The 26,359-nt window shown below is 42.0% G+C and overlaps 1 protein-coding gene across 4 annotated transcripts; it reads right to left on the bottom strand.

The window, feature by feature from the left end:
* Positions 1–15,790: 15,790 nt before the first annotated feature.
* LOC105018873 (retinol dehydrogenase 13) lies at positions 15,791–26,214 on the bottom strand. 4 transcript variants are annotated; one of them, XM_034288804.1, is made up of 8 exons: positions 25,927–26,214; positions 23,567–23,701; positions 18,526–18,717; positions 18,100–18,261; positions 17,884–18,003; positions 17,542–17,746; positions 17,104–17,234; positions 15,791–17,022 (listed from the first exon to the last, which is right to left on the bottom strand). In XM_034288804.1, the coding sequence occupies exons 1-7, from the start codon at positions 25,991–25,993 to the stop codon at positions 17,129–17,131; spliced, it is 987 nt and encodes a 328-aa protein (XP_034144695.1). In that variant the 5' UTR covers positions 25,994–26,214; the 3' UTR covers positions 15,791–17,022; positions 17,104–17,128. The 4 variants fall into 4 exon arrangements, with proteins under 4 accessions (XP_034144695.1, XP_010882958.1, XP_019896363.1 ...); XM_010884656.3 differs by having other exon boundaries at positions 15,791–17,234; XM_020040804.2 differs by lacking the exon at positions 25,927–26,214 and having other exon boundaries at positions 15,791–17,234; positions 18,526–18,737; positions 23,567–23,653.
* Between the last annotated feature and the right edge of the window lie 145 nt (positions 26,215–26,359).

The following is a 26,359-nucleotide window of genomic DNA, read 5'->3' as shown; positions in this document are numbered from 1 at the left end:
GAATACAGGAGGAATACAAGCACGAGGTTCTTGTGAGACACGTTATGAGCATGTGGAAACGTATATGTTTTAGGTAGTGGGAGGTGTAGAGGGTGGGTGTTAGACGTGCAGTGATACTTCGAAAAAGTATATGTTATATCGAATTTTATGTCATGATATTAATACAATACAAATAAATAAAAAAAAACATGTTACATTTTGCGCCTAGGCCGCTAGTCTGTCAAACATGTCACACCTAACTATATAATGATATTTGTAATTAACAAATGGTCATATTTTGATTGAAAAATTGGTGACCCTCTTAGGTTTCCTAGAATAATTATAACCAGGGTTAGAGAAAGCTGATGAAAGTCTCCTCTGAACCTTTCACACATTTGCTTTTGTAAACTGAAATGATCCACGTACAATTAAATATAAAAGCGTGCGTGGTAGACAGTTTATTTTCTTTTTGAATACATCACCACCTCCTTTAAAAAAATTTAATTGTTTTCCGAAAATGGCAGTGTTAGTTTCCTTTGTAAATGTTGTGTCTTTGTCAACATTTGTCAGTGTCATTAATGTATTATCCAGATTTCAGTTTGTACTTTTGTCACCTTCGTGATTTGATGTTGCTTGCAATGGTTGGGATTTGCAGATCGCTAGGGCATGTGCTTTTCCAGATAATTAACAATTTGGATCTTCGATGTTATACATTAGAAGGCTAAAAGACGTTAGTAATCAGGATTACACAACATACAATACCATTAGGTGGAGAAATTTTACATTTCAGGTTTAGTTTTAGGGTTACTTATCCTAACCTAGGTGTATAGCAGAAAGTACATAAGAACATAGGATAATACATATTTTAATTAGTTATACTGAGTCAGTACTGCATTGACATCAAACTATGTACGTTTTGCCAGTCTCCAAAGCTTTTCAGTACCTTCAGAAAGTATTCAGACCCTTTGCCATGACAAGCCAAATTGAGCTAAGATTCATCCTGTCATTTGATTATCCTATAGATGTCTCTAGAACTTAATTTGAGTCCACCTCAATTCCACCTTGAGAATTTATTTGATTGGACCTGATTTAAAAAGGCACACAGTGGTCTATATAATGTCCCACAAAATCACAGTGGATGTCAGAGAAAACCCAAGCCATGAAGTCCAAGGAAACCTCTGAATACCTCTGAGAATTGTGTTGAAGGATAAATCTGAGAAAGGCTATATAAAAAAATGCTAAATCATTGAAAGTTCCCAGGAGCACAATGGGCTCCATCACTGTGAAGAAGCTGTCCCTCTGGCTCCACCAAGGGAACCAGACAATAAGGGCATTGGTCAGTGAGGTGACCAATAACCCAATTGCCAATCAGCCTGTGCCGTGCCGGCTGTTACATTTCGATGTTCAGTGTATTTTGGTTCTGTTTCTATGTTATTTGATTGGTTTCATCCGGCTCTGCTTTGGTTATTTCTCCATAACCCGACAAAATGTGGAGAAGGGGAAGGGGTCTGAATACTTTCCGAAGGGCGCTATGGGCCAGCAAAGCAACATGCTATGTATTTTGGGGGTGAACAAAACATGCAAACAGATCTGGTTAAAGCTGAATGTGTTATAAATCTGTCATGTCTTGTCTTCCCTTATTCTCACTTTGCTCTTTCTCCGAACAGACTCATGCCACCATCACAACTCACCACACAGACAGTTTACTCAGAGCTAAGGAGAGAGAAACAAAGGGCAGTAGTCTGTTCCATCCCACAGTCTCTGAACGCTGGGTGTTGAAAAAAGGAAATCCAGCCAGAAATGGGATGATTTAATCAAAGAATGGTCCCAGCAGCCTGACTCAGTCAGTACTGTAAAGAGGTACTACTGGCCTGGAATAACACAAGGCTCCTCTGCAAACACAGAAGACAAGAAATAATGTAAATGTTCCCAGAGTGTTAACAGCATTCTTTATGTCTTTGAACAACATATTGTTCTTTCTCAAATGGTCTTCCCTATAGGGTTATCTCTTCAAAGAGAGTGTTCCTGTTTGTGTGATTGTGCGTGTTTATGTGTGCGTGTTTATGTGTGCGTGTTTATGTGTGTGAAACACATCTACGTGTTCCCCCCAAAGATAACATATCGACGTGTCCCCTCCAACAGGTGTTATTAAAGATATTGTGGACCAGACTAGCCAAGCTGGCATGTGTCTTTCTGATGTTGAGCTCCACCACTGGATCCTGAGGCCCGGATTAGGTTGGAAGGGGAGAGATTAGGGCCCGTGGATCGTTTTGGTGGGCTCTAGAGAGGGGCGCAGATGGCTGGGGTTTATAAACCAGCAATATAGGACAGTGGGTCTCGGACATGACAGACGGGAGGCCAGGGTAGTGGGATGGGGGCTGGTGGGACAGGGGTTTGTGGTTTCTTCCTGGGCCAGGGATTTGGGAAGACCAGGATACTCCCAATGACATGGGATTAGACTGGTAAAACCCCTGGCTCTCCATCCCAGCCCTCTGTACTTGGATGTTATCCAGTGGTCATCAGCGGGTTAGGTCAAACGACTGAGGATCTTCATCAGTCCCGCACACCCTCTCTTCCAAAATGAGAATTATTTTAATCCTTCAGCCTAGTGGCTTGTAAATAGATGCTCAGTGACTCTTAGATGTGAAATCCGATTGAAGTCTTCTCATTCTTCTCAGTCAGGGCTTTAGCCTTAGGCAGATGTTGAGAGGAGTTTGATCCCAGGCACGATGCAACTGATCATTTCAGTACAAAGTGGAAGGCCAAATAAATGTCTGCTGTCAGTCATGTTGTGACATTATGCTTAAAACCATCTATGGTGTCTATTTCGTTGAGGAATTCCATTCCATATCTTCACATGTTGTTATATTACTAAATGGAATTAAAAAGGGGTCAAACCAAAACATTCCTGTTACTTACATGGTTAAATAACTGAAATATTAACAATGATGTTTATGTTGTGAAATTTTTTCTGTATTTCATAATGCAAACAACGTGAAATCTACTAAGTTGCCTCACATTAAAATGATTTTTGCAGTACTGGAGTTCTGTCAGTTAGGGTTGTATTTAGGAGTAACTACAATATTGTTGATACAATCCTTAGTTATCTCCTTTCAAAGCCATTAAACTCTGTTACTGTTAACAAATCAATACTGGCCTCACAGTGAAATCCAGAGTGGTTTTTCTATCCTCTCCTACAACAGTCAGGAAGGTCACCAGTATCTTAATAGTGACTGGGTGTGTTGATACAAGATATTAAGCCTATTTAATATATCTACTATGATCAAAGGGTTATTTTATTTCTTAACTTATCACTACTTACTTTAAATCCCTTACAGGTTAGTGTATGTGTAAGTTGCAGTGACAGGGAGCTTGTTCAGCAATCCAGTGAATCACTGTTATTGCGCAGAGAGCGAGTTAGTCCATATAACACATGTATTTGTTCAGCGAATGTTTGCTCCAGAATTTAATTTGTCTTGACTTAGGACATTTTGGCATCATGGGCAATCATGGGCTATTTTTTAATTCACGCTCAACAACCCTTGGAAAACATCAACGCAATCTAAAAACGGTTATTAATGCAACGACTGCAAAAAGTTACAGTCTTTTAAGGCTTCTGTGTTGCTCCCTTCAAGGTTATGTTCTGCTGTGAGTCACGTGAAAATGCTGCTCAGGACTACAATGCACACAAGACGTCATCAAAAACACCTCTTTCAGAAAGCCTCCCTTTCATCCCCAAGGTCTTGGCTCTGTTGTGGTTAAGGTGTCAGACTAACACACCATAACTCATTCCTAACTACCATTGCAAGACTATTCTCCACACAATCAACCACTCTTGAAAAGTTTGCTGGACTCCATAAATCCAACCTCAGCAGAACCTGTTAGACGAAGTTAAAAATATATACTGGTGTGTTACTTAATAGCTCCGACCATTTTCTGAAAATAGTTTGTGTGATCAAAACAAAATGTGCTCAGTAGTGGAAAATTGCCCAATTTATATAACCTGTCATTAGAATGCCAGGAATAAGCTGAGGAAACCGTGAGTCACATAACTTTCTTGTGATAAAATCAACAACAGCAGCACCAAAACTAGAAGGGGGTTATCTCTCAATCAGGTGGTTCTGAATAGAGGGGGAACTGAAAGAGGGAAGAGGAACTAACTAAAATGTATGTTGTAGCAAGTGTCTGGAGATTATTTACCATATTAGGGTACATCAAGAGACACAGTGGATATGTCATGGTAGTATATTGCCCTCTCTAAAAAAAAAGACGTAAGTCATCATTATATTACATTGTGTACACACATACAGCTTACTATCTTGATCTGGAATGGGCAAACTGGTGGCTGCCATTTTTCCTCAATGTCAATTTTTTTATTTTATTTAGTGCATTCAATTTATAACTGACAGTCGTTAATTAGTAAATGAATAACATTTTAGTAATACTATTCTCAAAATGTCTACTAATCATGGTTACCCCATCTTTTTTCTTTCATATAAAAAAAGGCTAAATGTTCTCTCTACCCCATTGTAAAATAATTAGAGCTGCGTAAGAAAATGTTATTTAAAATGGCAAAAAAGTTTCAAAACTGCAAATTTCTCTTTTTGTGTTAGGGTTACATTTAAATAGCTATAAAATTTAAATATCCATAAAAACCAAGGAATACCTTTCAGTTTTAATGACCCAAGTGTGGTTTCACAAAAATGAGTCAAAATATATGGATATTATTTCTTATTGAGCAAAACATTTATGTATATACAGCATTAATATAAATGAACGTTTTGCATTGGTTTACCTTTTAATTTTGCTAATGTTCAATAAAATGAAGGAATGCAACATGTATTTTAAATACTTAACTCTTTGCAACCCTGGTAATCTGGATTTGATAATGACAATGATAAGGGTCCAGCCTTTATATTAAGCCTTCATTTAGAGGCTTTATATAAGGGCTGGCCATGTTCATTTCTTACTGGCATCACTGGACTTTTTTGTTGTCTTTAATTTCACCAACCCAGTATTTGTGACAACCTACCTCTGGTCAAGTCTGTTTGGCAACCACACCCTGTGTCTCTACAAGCCTTCCATCTGTTTTCACTGAACGTACGGAATTCTAACGAGGTTTGCTATGTTGTTCTATGCAGACCCATACAGCCTCCCACAGCGCCAGAAAGCCAAAATCAAACTTTGAGTGGGCTGACGCTGCACAAGAGAGCAACAGCAAACCCCTCTTCACCTTATTCTGTCAGCCAATAGTATTCTACTTCCTTCAGATCCACTTGGAAGAATGAACAAACATCCAACTTCCAGGACAGACCTTTAGATGGCTGGAGGTTAGGGAGAGAATTGTAACAGCTGTTTCAAGCTACATCATGTCTGGGGACTACTAGCATACATTTGTATGTTGGGGTTATGGTCAGGGCTCAATGCATACTGGTCTCATGGGCTTTTTGGTTGTGTCATTGTGCAGACCAAGGAGTCCTGTGTAGAATGATATATTTTTTTGCATTGATTCAAAATTGCCCTATTATATTTGATATCATACAGGTATATTTGTGTATTTCTGTCTGCACTGTAACACTTTTCCTGCAGCCCAAGTAGGCTCTTGAGCTTGTTCATTTCCCTTCACTCCTTCACAAAACACAGAGTGAAATTACACTGGACCTCTAGTTTTCCCTGACATGTAATTTTAGACACCCAAAATAAACAGTCATTCCGGAGCAACCTTGATGATTTAGTGGTGGGTTTGGTTCTGGAATGTGAAGAATGTGTCGTGGGAAGCATTGTGTAGTCTCTCAGTGTGTGTCTGTCAGAGTGCGTGTGTGTCTGACACTGTGTGTGTGGGTGTGTGTGTGTGGATCCCACATGATCTCACAGTCTCTTGTCAATATTTGACGGTTGTCCACTGTGAGGTCTGTGAGTTAAATGTGCAAAGTGAAAGCGAACATGAATAAAAGATACATGGAAGATTAGCATGGTCTCTGCACAGGGATGGCTGTGAACAGTAGAGGGAAGATTAGCATGGCCTCTGCACACGGATGGCTGTGAAGTTTATAGTCCTGTGTAGTCCGGTTGGTACAGTATGGCAATTGCAATGCCAGAGTTTGGGGGTGCAACAGGGGCCAGTCCAAAAAGTCTGAAAATAAATGCATGATTGACTTGTTAAATGATTAAAATTTAATGTAAGATTATCATAGCCTCTGCATGAGGATGCTGAAGATAATGTATAAAGGGTTATGATTAGTTATTAAGGGGTTCTCTCTTCTCGCCTCTCCCTTTACTGTAGTTCATGATCAGCTCGTTCATCTTGCTGACATTGAGGAAAACATTGCTGTCCAGGGACCACACTGCCCAATTTCTCCCACGCCCCCCTCTTGTACAGGATGTCTCGTTGTCATCAGCTATCAGGTCGACCGTCCGTAGTGTACACACCAAACCTGACGAGGGCGCTGTGGTCATTAGTCAGGAGTCAAGAGTGGATGAAACACGGAGCCCTGTGGAGCCCCAATGTTGAGTGTCAGGTTGCCTTTGCATATGAACACAGGGACTGTCAGGGAGAGGTTGAAGATCTCTGCGTAACTGGTCCGTGGGTGCTCTCTGCTCACAGGTAATGTTAACATGTTTTTAATCCGCTACAGACAGTGAGTTCACATAGGTGGCCAGAGCAACAGGTCCTCTCCAACATGGTCCAGTGTTTCTTGCTATCAAGAAGCATAACAAGCATTTGTCTCATCCGATATGCCTCCGTCACTGGGCAGCTTGCAGTCCTGTCACGTCCGAAGTGTCGTAGCTGGTGTTCGGTCTTCACTCCACATACCGAGTACACATTTGGACTAATCTGAATAAATGAACATTACAGTACAGTACAGTACTGTATAGTTCAGAACAGCGGAATAAATTAAAATACAACCAAGTACAATGCTGAGTGGTAGAGTAGAGAAGTACAGCACACAAGGGTATTGTACATTATGGCACAATAGTCTTCAGTATTACAGTAGATAGAGTATAGGGTACAATACAGTACATTTGACTGTGCTCTACGCTTTCCTGTATATTCTACAATACTGTCCTCAGTACTCCACTGTAATGTCCTGTACTCTGCTCTGCTCAGCTGTACTATTCAAACAGGTAAAACACACAATCTGAATCAAACACTGACATCTAATATTGGCATGAATTAGCCCGGCCTGGACCAGACATCTGCAGGAATTGAAATCAGGGCCAATTTAGACAGCACCACAAACGACCAAACACGGACAGGACCAATAAACACATGACCAGAAGACAGTGGAAACTCTCCCTCACTTTCTCTCCCTTTTAGCTAATGGGCATATCGTCCCCCCAAACCCAGGCGATGCCCTTGTCCGTCCTGTACCAGCCTAACAGCCACACGATCAATCAGTCCCTCACTCACATACTCTTCAATTCCCTTCAGTCACTGGCATGTCGTGTGATAACAGGAGCGCGTGCACACATTCTCTCTGACTCACCGGTCATAACCTCCCACTCACAGTAGATTCTGGTCCAAATATACACTTGCCCTTAAGGGTAATCTACTTCGATTATTGTTGCATAACTGTTGCATAATTGTTGACTGGTCCCACAAAAACTGTTACATAACTTTCTGCAAGTACTATCAATGCACTGCGCACCAAGAGTGGAAAAAAATGCTTCCTGCTTGTCCAGACCATTGAACCAGACACCTAGATGTATGATCGATCTATGCATCCCTGGGTGATGGTGCTGTTGTGGTGTGTGTGTGTGTGTATTTGTGTGCATGTGTTTTTGGGTGTGTGTGTTCCTGTGCCCTTTTCCTGGGCTACAGACAGACACACAGATCAAGCCTTTTTTCCATTTAGGGAACACTGTTTGCCTCTGGAAATGTCTGCCAGCGATTTCAAGTTAGGTAACCTAATCATAGTCTGTTAAATCAATACAGTCACTGTGTCTCTCCCTGCCTGTCTGTCTCTGTGTATTTCTACTTTCTCCTCTCTTGTCTCCCTCTCTCTTTCTTATTTCTCTCTCCCTCTTTCTTATTCAATTGCTCCTCCCTCTGTTGGTTGTTCATTCGGTCATAGAACAATGTCAAACCTTTCTATAATGACATTTTCTAATACCAGGGCTATTAGTTTGCTTCATGATTACAATTAGAAGGTTGTGGAGTGGAATGAGATAAAGGAATGCTTACGCAGTCATTCTTCCCCTTTTACTTCCAATTCTGTCGGGCCTTTTTTGTCTCAGAACACAGGGAAAAAATATCTTGCCCAAAATGTTCCCCAAAAAGACCACTGATTGATAGATGAGTTCATTCCTCATAATGATTATGAAGACTTCTGTGCATTATAACACAATTAAATACACTGGATATAACTCATAGTTATGAATCAGGAACCAAGAAGCTACTTTGGTAAGTGTATGAAGTCAAAATACTCTCTGATAGTGCAAATAAATCCTATCCAATTACAATAAATTGTTATGGAACTTGCATTTCCAGTTAATTGCTTATGTAGTTAATGTTTTTTTGTAATTTGTATGATGCTTAAGTCATTGTTGTAAGTCAACATGCACTACTGCTCTAATGTTTTTTTAATCAGACACCATCACACTGGAATTATTGAATAATGTTGTTTTGACCAAACACTCCAAAAACAAAGGCCTTTCATCATTTGGTCGGATAATTGCTCATCCTCTTTCCTCTGTTCTCTCTGGCCCTCTTTTCGAAAAAGTTCAAAGATTATTGAGGAGAAGCAGCGAGGAAAGCAAAATATATGAGTGTTTGAAATTAGATTGTCCTGCTCACATATTCGCTATTTGATCCTCATTAAACCAAAATAAAGGTATTGGGCTGTACCTTTTTTTTTTTAAATAAATTATTATTAGCGTGTTATTTTTAAATGTGTAAATCTTTTTAAAAAGATTTTCTCCTCCAACTAAACAAAAACTAATTCAAAGATGGTATGACAGATTTCAATAGAGGATGGAGGAGAGAGGATGTAATTTGAACCTCTCCCAGAAGAGAAACCCCTAAGCAGCCAAACAGGCCCCATAGTAACAACCTTCCAGGAATCGTAGCGTTCAACGCGGCATCATGGGAAAGCTATCGTTTACCTCACTGGTGAAGCCTCAAATGGGACACATTAAAAATACATCAGTGCGGATCATAGGGGAAACACTAGTGTTGAAAAGTACCCTTCCCCATGAGCAATGTCTTTCCTGAAGGACTGTACCTCTCTGACAGGAACATGAGGACTGGGAGGTTTTAGGAGTAAAAGCTCTGTTTCAGACACAGACTAGTCAGAATCAATACTGACCCACTCTCCCTAGAAACGGCTCCTCTTTCTCCTCGTGTTCCTTTGTGTGTGTGTCTGTGTGTGTGTGAACGGGTATTACGATATACCAAAATATATTTGATATATGTATGTATCCTTTGATTAGACAAGACAGAGGAAATCGCAATAGATGGGTGAATTTTGCATGTCATATTTGACAAAATCCTATTTGTTTGGGTTACAGAAATGTTACATCTCGGGTTGAGTTGAATGCAGAATTAGGGTTAAGGTTAATAGTAGTCTCCATTTAGATGGCTGTGTGTGTGTGTGCGTGAGTTTGTGTGTATTTGTGTAATCTGTATTTGAGTATGGCAAAACAGATGTGGTCGCTTCAGCCGCAGTTGATGAAGACCTAAGGATTGACATGTTGTCCTTATGCATACGAGAATGATGATTATATTGGATACAGGACACGGACGAGGGGTTGGACTCTGATGAATGTTGCCTCTGCCTGTGGCACTGGAGCAGATAAAATCCCCCAAGGCAAATCACTATGTATGTATGCATGTATGTTTGAGTGTGCTTGTGTGTGTGTGCGTGTCTGCCCGTGTGTGTGTGCAGTTGAGAGAGACAAGGACAAAAGTACAGTATGTGTTCTGTGAATATCTTTGTAATTGTAGAAAAAAGGCCACTCTGCTTCCAATGAAAGCAGACGGCTGTCTTCCCTTTGACCCCCGTGGCCTCTGCGGGTTAAATGCTGAACAGAGCACTTCTCAGATTCAATGGACAAAACTGAGTCAGAGAGGACAGAGACAGAAAGACAAAGAGACTCAAAGAGAAAGAGAGACACACACAGAAAGTGACAGAGATAGAGACTGCCAAACCCAACACACCAATATGCTATGAACAGAGTATAAATTACAACCCAGCCCTAATTTCTTGCTAGATCCTGCTCTAAACATGTTCTCTTTAATCCCTCCATCCATCTAAACCTCTCCCCTTCTCCCCCTTTTAAAGCAGTACTCAAACCAAGGGTGTAAACCAGCCTAACCATGTGCTGAATGACAGTCTACCAGCACCTGGTGAGTCTGGTTACCACTCTTGGTTTGAGTACTGCTTTAAAAGGAGGGGGAGGGCTGGAGTGCCAGTCTACAAGGCACCTAGTAACAGAAGGAGAAATTATATAGTAGAGATGGTCTGATATTTTCCCTGTGCCCTCTGTGAACTGGTACAAAGAGACGCAATGTGTGTGTATACAGTATATATGCATGTGTGTATTCACTGAAAACATCATGACCACTCACAGGTGAAGTGAATAACGTAGATCATCTCCTAACAAGGGCAGATGTCAAGGTCTGGGTAGGTTAGATGGTAAGCGAACAATCAATTCTCGTTGTCAACAAGCTGGACGCAGGAGAAATGCAGGAGTAAAGACCTGAGGGACTTTGACAAGGGCCAAATTGTTATGGCCAGACAATTGGGTCAGAGCATCTCTGAAATGACAAGACTTGTGGGGTGCTCCAGGTCAGCTCCTGGTCAGAGTACATAATGACAGTGGTCGGAGCAGGGACAAAACACAAACCGGCGACAGGGTGTAGGATGCCCAAGGCTCATCAATGTGCGAGGGCAACAAAGGTCATCCCATCGGACCAGAACTGACAGAGGGGTCTAATGTGGCACAAGTCACAGAAAATGTTCATGATGGTTACGGGAGGAATGTGTCACAGCACACAGGGCATCACAGCGTGCTGTGTATGGGGCTGCGTAGCCATAGACTGGACAGAGTGCCCATGATGACCCCTGTGACCACCATCAAAAGCGTCCAAGATGGGCAAGCGAGCATCGGACCTGGGGGCGGTGGAAGGTCGCGCGGTCCAACGAGTCACATGTTCTTTTACATCACGTGGATGGCCGTGCACGCCGTTTACCTGGGATGCACTGTGGGAAGACGACAAGGAGGTGGAGGGAGTGCGATGCCCTGGGCAATGTTCTGCTGGGAAAACCATGTGCCCCGGCATTCATGTGGACGTCAATTTGACACGTGCCACCTACCTAAACAATGATGCAGACCAGGCACCCCCCCTTCATGGCAATGGTATTCCACGATAGCAGTGGCCTCTTTCAGCAGGATAATGTGCCCTGCCACACTGCACACATTGTTCAGGAATGGTTTGAGGAACATGGTGTTGCCCTGGCCTCAATTCCCCAGGTCTCAATCTGATGGGATGTGCTGGACCAACAGGTCCGATCAACGGCGGCTCCACCTCACCACTTACAAGACTTGATGGATCTGCTGCTAATTTCATGGTGCCAGATACCACAGGACACCTTCAGGGGTCTTGTAGAGTCCAGAGGGTCGGGGCTGTTATGGCGGCACGCGGAGGACCAACAGCATATAAGGCAGGTGGTCATAATGTTTTGGCTGATCAGTGTATGTGTGTGTGTGTGTGTGTGTGTGGTAATTTGCATGTGTGCTTGCATTCCTGTGTGTTTGCCTCATGCATGCCGGTGTGTGTGTGTGTGTGTGTGTGTGTGGTAATTTGCATGTGTGCTTGCATTCCTGTGTGTTTGCCTCATGCATGCCGGTGTGTGTGTGTGTGTGTGTGTGTGTGAAAACAGGTGTATCCCAGATAGTGTCAACGCAGGGTCAAAATGGAGGATACTTGCAGCTGTTCCTAGAATCTTTGTCGGTGTCACTCTCTTCATCTTTCACTTTGTCTCACATTCTGCCTTCCGACCGTGGTGCCAACACCCTCAGCCTGGCAGAGAGGGATTTAAAGGCCACGGGGGGTTGAGAGGTAGAGGTGGAGATGTGGCAGGGAGACGAAGGCAAGACGTGAGGTAGTGTGAGTAGAGGTGAGGAGGCGAGGAGATGAGGAGAGAGGGGAGCAGGCGTATTTCCAAAATGAAGAGAGAAAGAGCACACGTGTGAGACAGACAGACAGACAGGCAGACAGACAGGGGTGGGGACAGAAGGAGAGAGGGGGGTGAACCGGCAACCAGAAAAATGTCAGTGAGTCAGGGGAAAACAGACAGCGGGGGAGACTGCGGGGGAGGTGGAGAGGCCACCAGGGTCTGTGAGAGAGTGAAAGGGTGACCTTGTGACCTGCTCCAGTCTCGGGACTGAACTGCGATCACCCACCTAAATCAAATCTCCCCGTGCACCCGTACAAACACAGACCCCAAAGAGTGACTGTGCACCCGTAAAAAACACAGACCCCAAAGAGTGACTGTGCACCCGTACAAACACAGACCCCAAAGAGTGACTGTGCACCCGTACAAACACAGACCCCAAAGAGTGACCGTGCACCCGTACAAACACAGACCCCAAAGAGTGACCGTGCACCCGTACAAACACAGACCCCAAAGAGTGACCGTGCACCCGTACAAACACAGACCCCAAAGAGTGACCGTGCACCCGTACAAACACAGACCCCAAAGAGTGACCGTGCACCCATACAAACACAGACCCCAAAGAGTGACTGTGCACCCGTACAAACACAGACCCCAAAGAGTGACTGTGCACCCATACAAACACAGACCCCAAAGAGTGACTGTGCACCCGTACAAAACAGACCCCAAAGAGTGACTGTGCACCCGTACAAACACAGACCCCAAAGAGTGACTGTGCACCCGTACAAACACAGACCCCAAAGAGTGACTGTGCACCCGTACAAACACAGACCCCAAAGAGTGACTGTGCACCCGTACAAACACAGACCCCAAAGAGTGACTGTGCACCGTGCTCTCTGAACGTTGCAGTTACATAACATCATAGTCGGATCCGATTTGCTGTTCTCACCCAACCCAACCGGGCTGTTTCGACTCTCTCCCCTGAGATTTCCCGCCTCACCCAAGAGCGACCTTTCGTCATTCTCTCCCTTCTCCTCTCTTCCAGACCCCTTTTTTCTTTCTGTTTCAAATTCAAAGTGCTTTATTTGCAAAGCAAGTAGCTAGGGTTCGCTCGTAAAATGACGTAAGCCCAACAATTGACCCCTTCAGGCGGTTGTGACTGGAATTCAGCCAGCCCCCGTCCTGGGGTGTGTGGGGTGTGTCGAGCTAATGTGGTGTGTGGGCCATGGCGTTTCATGGCATTGATACCTCTGAGACATGAAACCCTCTGCTGTGTAGTATGACTATTGAATAAGCAATAATCAGGCCATGACTCATTGTAGCGCAGATATCCAAACCTACTTAGCACAGTGCAGGCCCAGGACTCTCCTTTTGGTGGTGCAGTGTGTGTGTGTGTGCGTGCGTGTGTATGTGTGAGAGGTGTCGTCGGGGTACAACAGGGACCCCCCCAAGGTCATCATCATAAGGGCTGGGGTCGGCTGTGCTGACGTGTCCTATTCATGCGCCCATGTGCTATTTTCACTGTGTCGGGTTAAGTACGTCACAAGCCATCATTAACATCCTGTTAGTCATCTTGGCGCATTCCTCCATCCACGGCTTCTTTGGAGACACTATCACTGTGTTTTATAGTGCCCGTTGGCCCTTCAACTTGTCTCTTGATGAAGTGCAGCTGGACACTCATTCCTTTAATAATTATCCATTCAATGAGCTCCTTAGATTTGCACACATAATCACAGAACAGCCTGCTTGAGAACAGCTCTGAGCATTTCCCACATGGGAAAGGGCGCTGTTTGTTTGGTGATTGATTGCACTGTCATGCGTGCTGTAAAAACAATACCGCACATATTACCGGAGGGGGGCGCATGTGCTGGCAAATTCTGTCACACAGCTGTGCTTGTGTAGCAAATCAGACTGACGAGGGATTCGTTGCGTTTTATCCGGGAGTCCTCCCCCAGGTGTTTCTGACTATCCCTCCCTAGGGAGAGGGAACAGCTGAGAGAAAGCCTGTTTGTAGCCAGACAGACGGACGACAGACACATTGGGGTGGGGTGGGGGGGGGGGGGGGGGCACTTGCCTTTGGCACACCTTCTGACCTGGAGGAAACAGGGATTTGTAGACTGGTCCAAACATACAGCAACATCTTAAAAGACAGAAGGGAACATCTAAAACCGAGGATGTCATCCACTTTGCAGGGGCTGGATAGAGTGAGGTACCAAGGAGACAGGGGTTTATAAAACTACCGATAAGTGGCCCAGTGAAGGGGTGGCTGTAGACATTACCGTCGCTACAGCCCAGACTGCCTGGCGTGATCAATGATCCCACACCAACAGGATGCATTACAGCAGTCGAGGCCTTCTGGGGATGCAAGCTCTGCGTGTGTGTTTGTAGGTTTGTGCGTGTCTCCATCCTGGCAGTCATTGATCCAGGCCATTATGCGTTTTTATTTTATGTCTACGGTAAATGAGGCAGTTAAAGAGATCTGAATGGAGTGGCATAGGGGTGGAGACGTTCTGTCCATTGAGCAGCCTAGAGCTTTTACATCATCTTTTGCCAGATCAATATTAACCAACATTTGGATATACTTATATTATTTGGAAATGGGAAAGGCAGATCTACATCTGCGCCGGGAAATATTTGTCACACAGCTGACCCGTGACATGTTGTACCATTTAGCTCAAAGTTATCATGAATAAGACATAACACATTGAGAACATGAAATGACACAAGCGTTGTATTTTTTAAACTAGAAACCAGGCTAGCCTAGTTCAGCCGGCCCGCAATAGAAAGTGTTGATCATGGCTGCCCTCTCAAGATTCTAACCTAGGTCTCCCACATGAAAGGCTGTTTCTTTAACCACAACACCACAGAGCTGACCATTTGCCGGGTGTCAGTATAGCATATTGACATTATATAATGTTGTCACGCATTAACATCACGTCAAGTTAGAATATTTCGTTAGACACCATCAACCATTGTGTTAAACTGAGTAACGTTTCTTATGAGGTTTACCTCCACCACAAATAGCATCTATTAACTGTATGGCTTTTGCCACTGGCCGTTTGAACAGCTTATTTGCCATTCGTGAATTACACTGATACAATAACTACTGTATCAATTTAGGTGACGATAACAGACTTTTAGAATCGTTTAGCCAGCTAAGTGTTTGACTATCCTGAAGAAATGCTAACACATAATTCAAAAATCCACCAGAAATAGTCACAATATAACAGTAAACTAGTGATGGCCATTCTTCTAGAAGCAGGATATTATGCTAGCAGCGCTAACTCAGATTTTCTTTTTCAAAATAAAAGCCATAATAGAATTATATAAGGCGATATAGTTCACAATCTAGTCTGTCAATCTAGATCTTCATTTTATGTTTAATGTCCGTTCCAATGTTGTTCTTGTCTGTTCTTCTTTTTTATTCTGAACAAATCTTTTTACCACTGGCCGTTTTAACAGCTAATTAGCCATTTGTGAATGACAATGAGGATCTATCAATATAGGTGACGATATATTTATAACTGACTTTTTGGCAAGTGAAAAGACGAAAGAGTGTTCAGCAGCACGGCAAACACGGGAAGGACTCTCTTCTTAACTTTACTCTGCTGCTCTCTTGTGGCTTAATTATAAAAGACAAACTGCCCTCTACTGGTTACTCCTATTCATTGGATGATAGACACACAAATTAATAAAATCAACACAAATTTTTTATTTAAATAAACATCCCTTAAATAATAACGATTTGATATACTCCCTGTTATGATCCCAAAGTTATGTAAATGCTTGATCACCAATGCAGAACTGAAATGCAGTCAGGTCAAAGGCATGCCACCCATGATAAAAACACCAACTGACAGTATATTGGGAAAACATTTCATTTACTGTATATTGTTCTGTACAAATATTATTAATTAATAATAAATATAATAATATCATTACTTTAAGTAGGACATTTTGTTCAAGAAGTACTACAATAAAGAATACTTAAAAACATTTAACCAATCGGGTGGCCAAGCATTCCAATCAGTGTCAATACTGTTTAAGAAAATCACCCAGTTAGTGCTTTTGCATCTTAAGAAAGATGTACTTGTATTAAATATAATTTTGGATCTTTGATATTACTTAAAAAATATATAATTTTGGATCTTTAATAAGACCAGTGGGGCTATTTTGCTCCCACTGTTCTTACGCTCTTTTTGAGAGAAAACCTTTGTTTAAATCATCAAGAGTGACAGTCATTATGGGCCTGACTAGTCTGTACGCATTGTTATCAGGGTACAGAATTCTACATGATTGTAGCGACGGATGCCCCAAATGAATTAACCTGATTGCTTTAAATATGCTGAGTAAGGTGAACATAATGACCACAAATGTTGAACATAATGACCACATAAGACTTTCTTCAGGGCTGTTGGTCCATCAGACTGCAATATCAAAGCACGGACACACCAGTCTGGTAAATATAGTGCTACAGTGTCTTTGGAAAGTATTCAGACCCTTTACTTTCTATACATTTTGTTTTGTTACAGAATTAATTTCTACATGTTTACATTAATTATTTTTGCATCAATATAACACAGTACACCATATTGACATAGCAAAAATAAGTTTTTAGAAACTTGGGCCAATTTATTGAAATAACTAAAATATTTCATTTCAAGTATACAGACCCTTTTGGCAGCGATCCTAGCTTTCTGTTTTCATGGATATGCCTCTACTGGTTTTGCACAACTGGATTAGGCATTTCATTATTCCTTGTAGATCCTCTCAAGCTTTGTTCGATTGGATAGGGAGCCTTGGTGAACTGCGATGTGCTTTGTGTTTTTGTAGTGACCGGCCAGAGAAGACTTGAGGACGTCATGGGACCAGTTGTCAGGTTGTCAGAGAGGGTTGGTACTGTCCTAGGTTTCTCAGGCAGTTCCTGGTTCTGAGGTTAAGGGGGCTGCTCAGTCTTTCTCCGGTCAGAGAGGGTTGGTACTGTCCTAGGTTTCTCAGGCAGTTCCTGGTTCTGAGGTTAAGGGGGCTGCTCAGTCTTTCTCCATGAGACCCACCAGACGGGCGCTCTCCTTCCAAAGCCTCTTGGCCACAACGTCATCCCTGCCCTCGGGGGCCAGCTCCTTCACCGCACAGTCACTGGGTCATACAGATACATGGCAGATGCACGCACATATACAAGCACACACACACACAGACACAAAAATAATTTGAGGTGAGACAATACAGAAAAGGGTTTAATCCATGTTCATGCCCTGCCCAGCACCAGTGCCGTCGGACTGGGGGGAAAGAATATACGGCTCTAACGTGTAGAGGGGCCCTCGAAAATGTTTGAATCGTGAATAAAGAGGGGAGGGGCCCGCAGAGACCGCCTGTGTACAGGGCCCAGAATTTTGCGCTACACCCCTGCCCAGCATCCACCACGTCCCTCACCACCCGGGCTTACCTAAAGTAGCACCCTGATTTGGACTCAAGTCCTGGGGTGACGGCACAGTAAATGGAGGTCTGGGCGCCTTGACTGGGGGTCTTCATGAGGAGCATGGACGGGGCTGACAGGATGGCCCTCATCATGGGGAACCAGCTCTCCACATGGCGGCTAAGCTCTGTCCTGATCACCCCGGGATGCAGGCAGTAGGATGTCACTCCAGTACCTACAAGGGGATGGTACAATTCATCTGTGTTTTAAACCTCCACACTGTCTAGGGAAGGGCCTATCTGCCAGTGAGCTGCTGCTGTAATGGCTGTGGTAGATGGACACATGACTCAACAGTGTAAATGTTTTTCTTACCTTTCATCCTTCTGGCCAGCTCTCTGGAGAATAGTACGTTTGCCAGTTTGCTCTGTCTGTAACTAGCCAATGAGTTGTATGGCCTCTTTTCAAAGAACAGATCATCAAACTGGATCTTACCTAGAGGAAGGGAAACACAGTGTACATTGAATTTACAGTGTGTGGCAGCTAAAGTATATTATGGAGTAGCAAGACAAAGAAAAGTAGCCGATTCACCTCCTTTGTGTGCAATGCTCGACACATTGACCACACGACTTGGGGAGGAGCTCCTCAACTTCTCCAGAAGGAGATTGGTCAGCAGGAAGTGTCCAAGATGATTGACGGCCAGTTGTGTCTCAAAGCCATCCTCGGTTAACCACTTAGGGCACATCATCACACCTGACAAAGGCAATCATTATTTATAGTGAACAGACGCTGTTCAGGCAAGAAGATGTTTTTGTGCAAAAATGTGTTTATTTTATAGTTGACAGTTAATTAATTGTCTCAGTAGAAGTGTGGATCTAGGAGTGTGTGCGTATCCATTTAATTATATCAATTTTGTCTTTAAAAGGAAAGACAAAACCCTAGATCAGCACTTCTCGTCTGGGACATTGTGTAAATCTTGGCCCAGCCATTGCTGTTCCAATGGTGGCTGAGTCTCACCAGCGTTGTTGATGAGTATATCCAGCCGATCTTCACTGGCAATGAACTCTCTGGCCAATTCTCTGACAGAGTACATTGAGGCCAGGTTTAGGTGTCGTACCACAATTTTTTTGTTTCCTGTTGCCTTACGAATCTCCTCTGCTGCCCTCGTTGCCCGTGTCAGGTCCCGGCAGGCCATTACCACACGCGCTCCTGCAACACCACAAAGACACCTGGAGAAAGTACAAACACACAGCAACTTTCTGTCCAATAACGTCTCTATCCTGCACTCAGTTCTCTACACATTTCCTACACCCACACATATACAGATAAATATATCTATACATATATATGTATATATTTTAATATATTGCTGTATACACATATATATACATACAGTGGATATAAAAAGTCTACACACCCCTATGATAATGCCAGGTTCTTGTGATGTAAAAGAATGAGATGATAATCAAGATAAATCATGTCAGAACTTTTTTCACTTTTAATGTGACCTAGTGTGTCTTGTCTACAGTCAAGCATGGTGGTGGGAGTGTCATGGTCTGGGGCTGCATGAGTGCTGCCGGCACTGGGGAGCTACAGTTCATTGAGGGAACCATGAATGCCAACATGTACTGTGACATACTGAAGCAGAGCATGATCCCCTCCCTTCGGAGACTGGGCTGCAGGGCAATATTCCAACATGATAACGATTCCAAACACACCTCCAAGACGACCACTGCTTTACTAAAGAAGCTGAGGGTAAAGGGGATGGACTGACAAGCATTTCTCTAGACCTAAACCCTATTGAGCATCTGTGGGGCATTCTCAAACGGAAAGTGGAGGAGTGCAAGGTCTCTAACATCCACCAGCTCCATGATGTCGTCATGGAGGAGTGGAAGAGGACTCCAGTGGCAACTTGTGAAGCTCTGGTGAACTCCATGCCCAAGAGGGTTACGGCAGTGCTGGAAAATAATGTTTGCCACACAGAATATTGACACTTTGGGCCCAATTTGGACATTTTCACTTAGGAGTGTACTCACTTTTGTTGCCAGCTGTTTAGACATTATTGGCTGTGTTTTGAGTTATTTTGAGGGGACAGCAAATTTACTCTGTTATACAAGCTGTACACTCACAAGTGTCATTTCTTCAGTGTTGTCACATGAAAAGATATAATCAAATATTTGCAAAAATGTGAGAGGTGTACTCACTTTTGTGAGATACTGTATATACGTATATATATATATATATATATATATATATATATATATATATATATATATATATATATATATATACACTGCATGCACAATTATTAGGCAAGTGAGTATTCTAATCGTATTATTATTTCTATGCACATTTTCCAACTCCAAACCATATAAACCTGAATGCTAATTGGATTGAATAATTTTCAGGTGATATGTATTTGTGTAATGAGGGAGGGTGTGGCAACAGTGAATAACACCTTATATGAAGGTGTGCATAATTATTAGGCAGCTTCATGACCTCAGGTAAAATGGGCCAAAAAATTTATTTAAATGACACTGAAAAGTCGCTAATTGTAAAATGCCTTTCAGGTGGATGCAACACGTGAAATTGTTTCAGCACCCAGTGTCACGTGACCAGCAGTGTTTTCGAACACGTCTCAGAATATTGTTTCTATGCAGCAGGTGCCGAACAGATCAGAACAGTATTGAGTGTGAATGTCAAGCAGCCCATCACTTCCATTTGGCTCTAACCAGAATAGAGAAAGGAGTGGGAGGCCCCGGTGCCCAACTGAGCAAGAGGACAAATACATTAGAGTATCTAGTTTGAGAAACAGATGCCTCACAGGTCCTCAATGAGCAGCTTCATTAAATAGTACCCGAAAAAACACCACAAACTCAAATAGACACAGGTGAGATGAATCCAGATGATTATGACAGGAAGGTGCAGCGTTCATGGAACACAGGATGACAAGGAGTCTGGGGGTGTGCAGATAAGAGAACCAAGATGTGGAGTGATAAAAGTAAGTGTAGTGAGTGAGTGCCAGGGCTGGGTGCAGGGGCTTGGGAAGGCAAGGGTGTGCTGCGTTCAGGAGGTGCTGGAAAAGAAAGTGACCGAGACCTGACTGCAGGTATTATACTCAACACCATCTATCAAGCATGGTGGAAGCAATGTGATGGTCTGGGGGTGCTTTGGTGGTGGTAAAGTGGGAGATTTGTACAGAGTTAAGGGGATCTTGAAGAAGGAAGGCTATCACTCCATTTTGCAATGCCATGCTGTACCCTGTGGATAGCAGTCAGCTAGTATTCTGTCTATAAAGGAGTGGCCAGTGCAGTCACAGGATCGGAGTGGCCAGCACAGTCCCTGGATCTCAGACCTATTGAGCTATTGTTGGGAGCAGCTTGACCGTAAGGAACGTAAGAAGTGCCCATCAATTCAATCAAACTTGTGTGAGGTGCTTCAGAAAGCATGGGGTGAAATGTCTTCAGATTACCTCAACAAATTGACAACTAGAATCCCCAAGGTCTGCAAGGCTGTAATTGCTGCAAATGGAGGATTATTTTATGAAAATAAAGTTTGATGGACTCAATTATTATTTCAATTAAAAGTAATTATTTCTGACCATTTTGCTATATTCCTTTTCAAAGTAATTTCATGTATGTTTTCATGGAAAACAAGGACATTTCTATGTGACCCCAAACTTTTGAATGGTAGTCTATATACAGCTCTGGAAAAAATTAAGAGACCACTCTTTCCAGTGTCTGTTAAATTCCAACACAGGCACACCTCATTTTACTTAATGAGGTACTGATTAGGTGATTATCTGAACCAAATCTAATTTAATGATTTGCTATGGTCGTCACTATCCTCTTTCAATAGGACCAGCTGGATGGCAAAACAGTGCAAGTAGCACCTCAAAGGCAATTTGAATAAAAAAATTACTATTCAGCATGACAAAAGAGTTGAAAAGAAAAGCTTTGAGTGAGGAAAAGAAGGGTTAAATTCTGGCTTTACTGGCAGAGGGATACAGTGAGTGTGGAAGATGGAAGATGTTCGCAATTTATCTAGTAAAAACTCCTTCAGTCATTAGCATAACAGTTAATTATTTCAGGTTTAATTGTATATACGGGAACAAGCATCATGACAAAAAGAGTACAAGTACAGGGACCAACATAGAGTGGTGTCATGACAGTTGTTCTGATTATGGCATTTCAGGTTCAAGCTTATATTCTCTTCCAACAGTCCAGGTGACGACATCAGCACTTGCAAAAATGTACATACAAAGAATTGTTGTTGCCATGATGTAGCCTAGAGAATGCAAGGTTGCATACAGACATAGATCCAGGAGTCATAGGTAATCATAGAATGTCGGTTGCCCAGGCAACTTGGTGAAAGCTCACACAGGACAGCAGGGGCATGTTACTATTGGTGGTTTTGCTAACTCAACTCTCCCAATAAGGAATAGAGTCCTGTTCACCTCTATAATACAAGGAAAAAAAAAAACATTGCTGCTATTAATATGTACCCCCAAAACGGAGATGTCTTCTAGTGGTTTCTGCTATGCCCAAGGCCTAGTGTACCACACATAGAGGGAGACTAGGAGCATTACTTAACCGACATTCCATTCATTCCTGCCCCTGAACTCAGAGACATCATAAGTTGCTGACAGGGAAAGACAAGTTGTTGAGTATACGTAATGTTTCGAGAGTACAGAGTACGAAGGCCTTCTAAGAGAAAATTTAAAAAATAAGGATATATTTGTAAATACATTTTCTATATGAGCGTCAGGTTGCTTCTATCCTGAAAAATTCAAAGACGGCGGTTCATAAGAACAAGGTCAAGCAACAGAGATTGGGGATAACAAAGCTACAGACTGGCAGAGGGCGAAAACGACTGTCCACTGACCGAGATGCCCGGCAACTCATTCGAATGTCACTCAACAACCGTAGGATGACATCAAGTGACCTACAAAAAGAATGGCAAACAGCAGCTGGGGTGAAGTGCACGGCGAGGACGGTTCAAAACAGGCTGCTAGGTGCAGGGCTAGAAACATAGCCCTTCATCAATGAGTTGCAAAGAAGAGCCAGGCTGAAGTTTGCAAAAGACGATAAGGATTGGACTGTAGAGGAATGGAGTAAGGTAATCTTCTCTGAAATGTTCAGCTTTGCCCAACACCTGGTCATCTAATGGTTAGACGAGAATAGTTTTTTCCAACAGGACAATGCTCCATGCCACACAGCCAGGTCAATCAAGGTGTGGATGGAGGACAACCAGATCAAGACCCTGTCATGGCCAGCCCAATCTCCAGACCTGAACCGCATTGAAAATCTCTGGAATTTGATCAAGAGGAAGATGGATGGTCACAAGCCATCAAACAAAGCCAAGCTACTTTACTTTTTGTGCCAGGAGTGGCATAAAGTCATCCAACAGCAATGTGACAGACTGGTGGAGAGCATGCCAAGAAAGCTGTGATTAAAAATCAGGGTTATTCAACCAAATATCGATTTCTGTTAAAACATTAGTATTTTGTTATTGAAAAATGTATATTAATTTGTATTCTTTCCATTATTTGAGGTCTGAAAACAATGCATCTTTTTTTGGTTATTTTGACCAGTTGTTATTTTCTACAAAGAAATACTCTATATGACAATAGTTTTATTTGAAATTTGGGTGTAAAGTTGTCAGTAGTTTATGGAATAAAACAAAAATGTTCATTTTACTCAAACACATACATATGAATAGTAAAACCAGAGAAACTGATAATTTTGCAGCAGTCTCTTAGTTTTTTCCAGAGCTGTATATACAGTGCATGACTTGGGCCGGAACGATTTTGGCAAAAGAGCCGTATGGGACATGGCATAGGCTACTTCAATGGAAAAAACCTTATTAACACATACATTTTGACGAACATGTCTAATGTGCCATTTGTCAGTTCCTGCACTTATTTTACTTATTTTATAAGTCAAGAACTCACACACACACACACACACACACACACACAATCAAGCAAACGTACACAGAGACATGAACAAAACCCTTAGTGATAATGTACTACCTACCGAGTGTGATTGTACCATACCTCGACGTGCCATGTCACGACACGTTTCCTTTCCGATGCCAGTGTTGGCGCCCGTTACCAAAACAGTCTTGCCACGTAACTGGACAGTCGACCGACACACACCACCTGCAATCCATTTTCTCAACAGAACGATGCCTAGGGGTTCGACAACCAACATTAAATAATTAATAATCTCCTAAATGTCTGCTCTGAGAGATACAGTGGGTGGATTTTAGTGCAGAATATTCTAGTGACTCGGGAACACACCATGTACTAGGTATCAAAAAAGCTCTTATGTCTGATCTGTTTGTTTTTTTAGGCAGACGGACTACGTAAGTTAGTTTAACATGCTCCTGGAATGTATTTGATTTAATTATGAACATTATAAGGAGAGTTGAGATAAGATTGTGAATAGCACGGTTAAAATACATCGAATATATGTAGATAACACCTAAATAACACCTGGATGATGTACCATTAAGGACAGTGGCAGACTGTAATAGCAAAGCACTATTTTTGTTTATTAAGACAACTGATATGAAGATTAGCTTTTAATTTGGTCATAACTTGAATTTGCTTCCTTTTTAATTTGCTTCCTGATTTCGCAAATGACCTTCCACTGACCTTGAATAACACCATGCCCATGTACACTGTAAATACAATATTATACAAATCAGCTAAAGTTAAACACATAACTAATATAATAACAACTATAAACTCTATTGTAGTGGCTATTCGTAGCCATTTAAAAACCCTAGTGTCTTTTCAACAGCCACATGACCTAACTGTTTGTTCTTGACGCATGTCAAGCTTGAATAGAAAAATCTAATGTCTGCAGGATGTATGCCATAACCTTAAGTTGCATTCACTCCATGTCACAGTAAGAAAATAATCAGAATATAAAATAACATTTAAATAATAACTTAAAAATGTTTTAATTAAAAAATGTCAACAATACTGGAGACAAAGGAAGCATGGTCAAAAACTGTATGTGTTCCAGTCAGCCATTTTCCCCAAGGCCTCAGCACACATTAATGCTTAAGTATTCCCCTAGCTGGAGAGGCAGGTGTAGACAATCACAGCTAATTCATTTCAGTCAAACAATATGATCAGAGTATATAATTGGAGTGACCAACAATAATATTATTCCATAATTCAAATATGAATCTATGGGAAGTTCAAAAGATGCTATTTGGCTCTTATGCGTATCTAGTTCTAGCACTGAATGATGAGGAGATCAAGCAAGTTTAGTGAAATGCTAGGATACCTTTTAGATTGCAAGCTGACATTGTCAAAACATATCGATTTAGTGGTTACTAGGATGGGGAGACATACAATAATGCATCAGTGATAAACGTTGCTCTGCTTTCTTGAATGACTTGACCAAACAAACCCTACAGATCCTACTTTTATCTCACCTGAAATATACTGCCTAGTTTAATGGTAAAGTGTGGCATAGAAGGATATAGGCAAGTTGCATTTTCAAACACCAGAGCAGCATGTATTTAAAGTCCTCAGGTATACAAATAGGGCAAATGTTAACAGCATTTATTGTCACCCTCTGCTGGCTTAGAATGGAGGAGTAATTGACTGCCTCAATTTTGGCCTTTGTAAGAGGTGGTGACTTATTGATGGTTCTCAGCTGTATGTTCAGGTAGTTAACACACAGCTCAGACACTCATCCATACCACAGAAGACATGCCACTAGATGTCTCTTGGAAGTCCCAAAATCCAGTAGACTTAGTACAAAACTGAGCAATCATTACTTGGCACTCACTGGTAACTCAGGCAAACAATAAAACCGATAAAACATAGTGGTAGGATGGAGACTCAACAGGCACACAGACAGTATTTGGTATTACCTTAAGCATTATCATTTTCATTTTGTATTTTATTACTAGTCATTGCTATTGTGTCTATGTTTATTTTGTTGTATAATGCAACCTGTTTTGTTTGAAATGAGTTACCATTGTGGCTAAAAACATAAATACAGCCAACCAAATACCAAGGATGAGATTATGAGTATGCAGGAACATTTCGTAAGGCGTCTCTTTTAAAAGACAAATTAAGATAAATGCTGCAACTTTTGTTATTTACTTTTTAATTATTTCAATTGAAAATTCAAAATAACAGCAATTAGGTCTATATTTTCTCTAATAAGAAAGAAAATAAACCAAAATACAAACCAAGTAAAATTCTAACAGAGAAGAACATTGTCCAAAGAAGCCGTTCTTCAAACTATTACATCGATTTCATATTCTGAATGATTTCCATCTTCCCATTTCATTTAACGTCAATTGTATATTTTCACAAGTTTAATTGCATCAAACAGTCTTCAGTTAAAGATAAAAGTACAAAGAGGCACAAAGGCCATGACTTACAGATCAATGTGACCGCAATGACAGCGCCGTATTTAACCGGCACAGATTCAACAATTTCATCCCACATTTTATCCGTAGTCTAGGCAAAGACCTGCCAGACCATGAGTGGACCGTATTGTACAGAATAGCGTCCCTGCTAGTCACCTCGTTCTGTTCGAGGAATATTATGATGTTTGTCCGCTACGAGGCTCTCATCTGGGAGCGAGGCTATGAATAGGTTTCAAGCAACTTAAAAATAGGGGATTTAGCGTCTCTTCAGATTACGCAGCGATTAAGCTCGTATTCTCTGTGTATCATGGTCATAGACAATGAGAGGCAACTGAGCAGTGAGGTCAAAATACAGAACTATCATCCACTGGTGTGAAGTCTGAACTGAGCGGAGTCAACAAATGAAAACTCTGCAAACACAATGTGTGCTTACATACCAGTGCAA

Source organism: Esox lucius, chromosome 20, assembly GCF_011004845.1.
Source record: "Esox lucius isolate fEsoLuc1 chromosome 20, fEsoLuc1.pri, whole genome shotgun sequence".
Taxonomy (NCBI): domain Eukaryota; kingdom Metazoa; phylum Chordata; class Actinopteri; order Esociformes; family Esocidae; genus Esox; species Esox lucius.
This window is presented reverse-complemented; position numbering and strand designations above follow the sequence as displayed.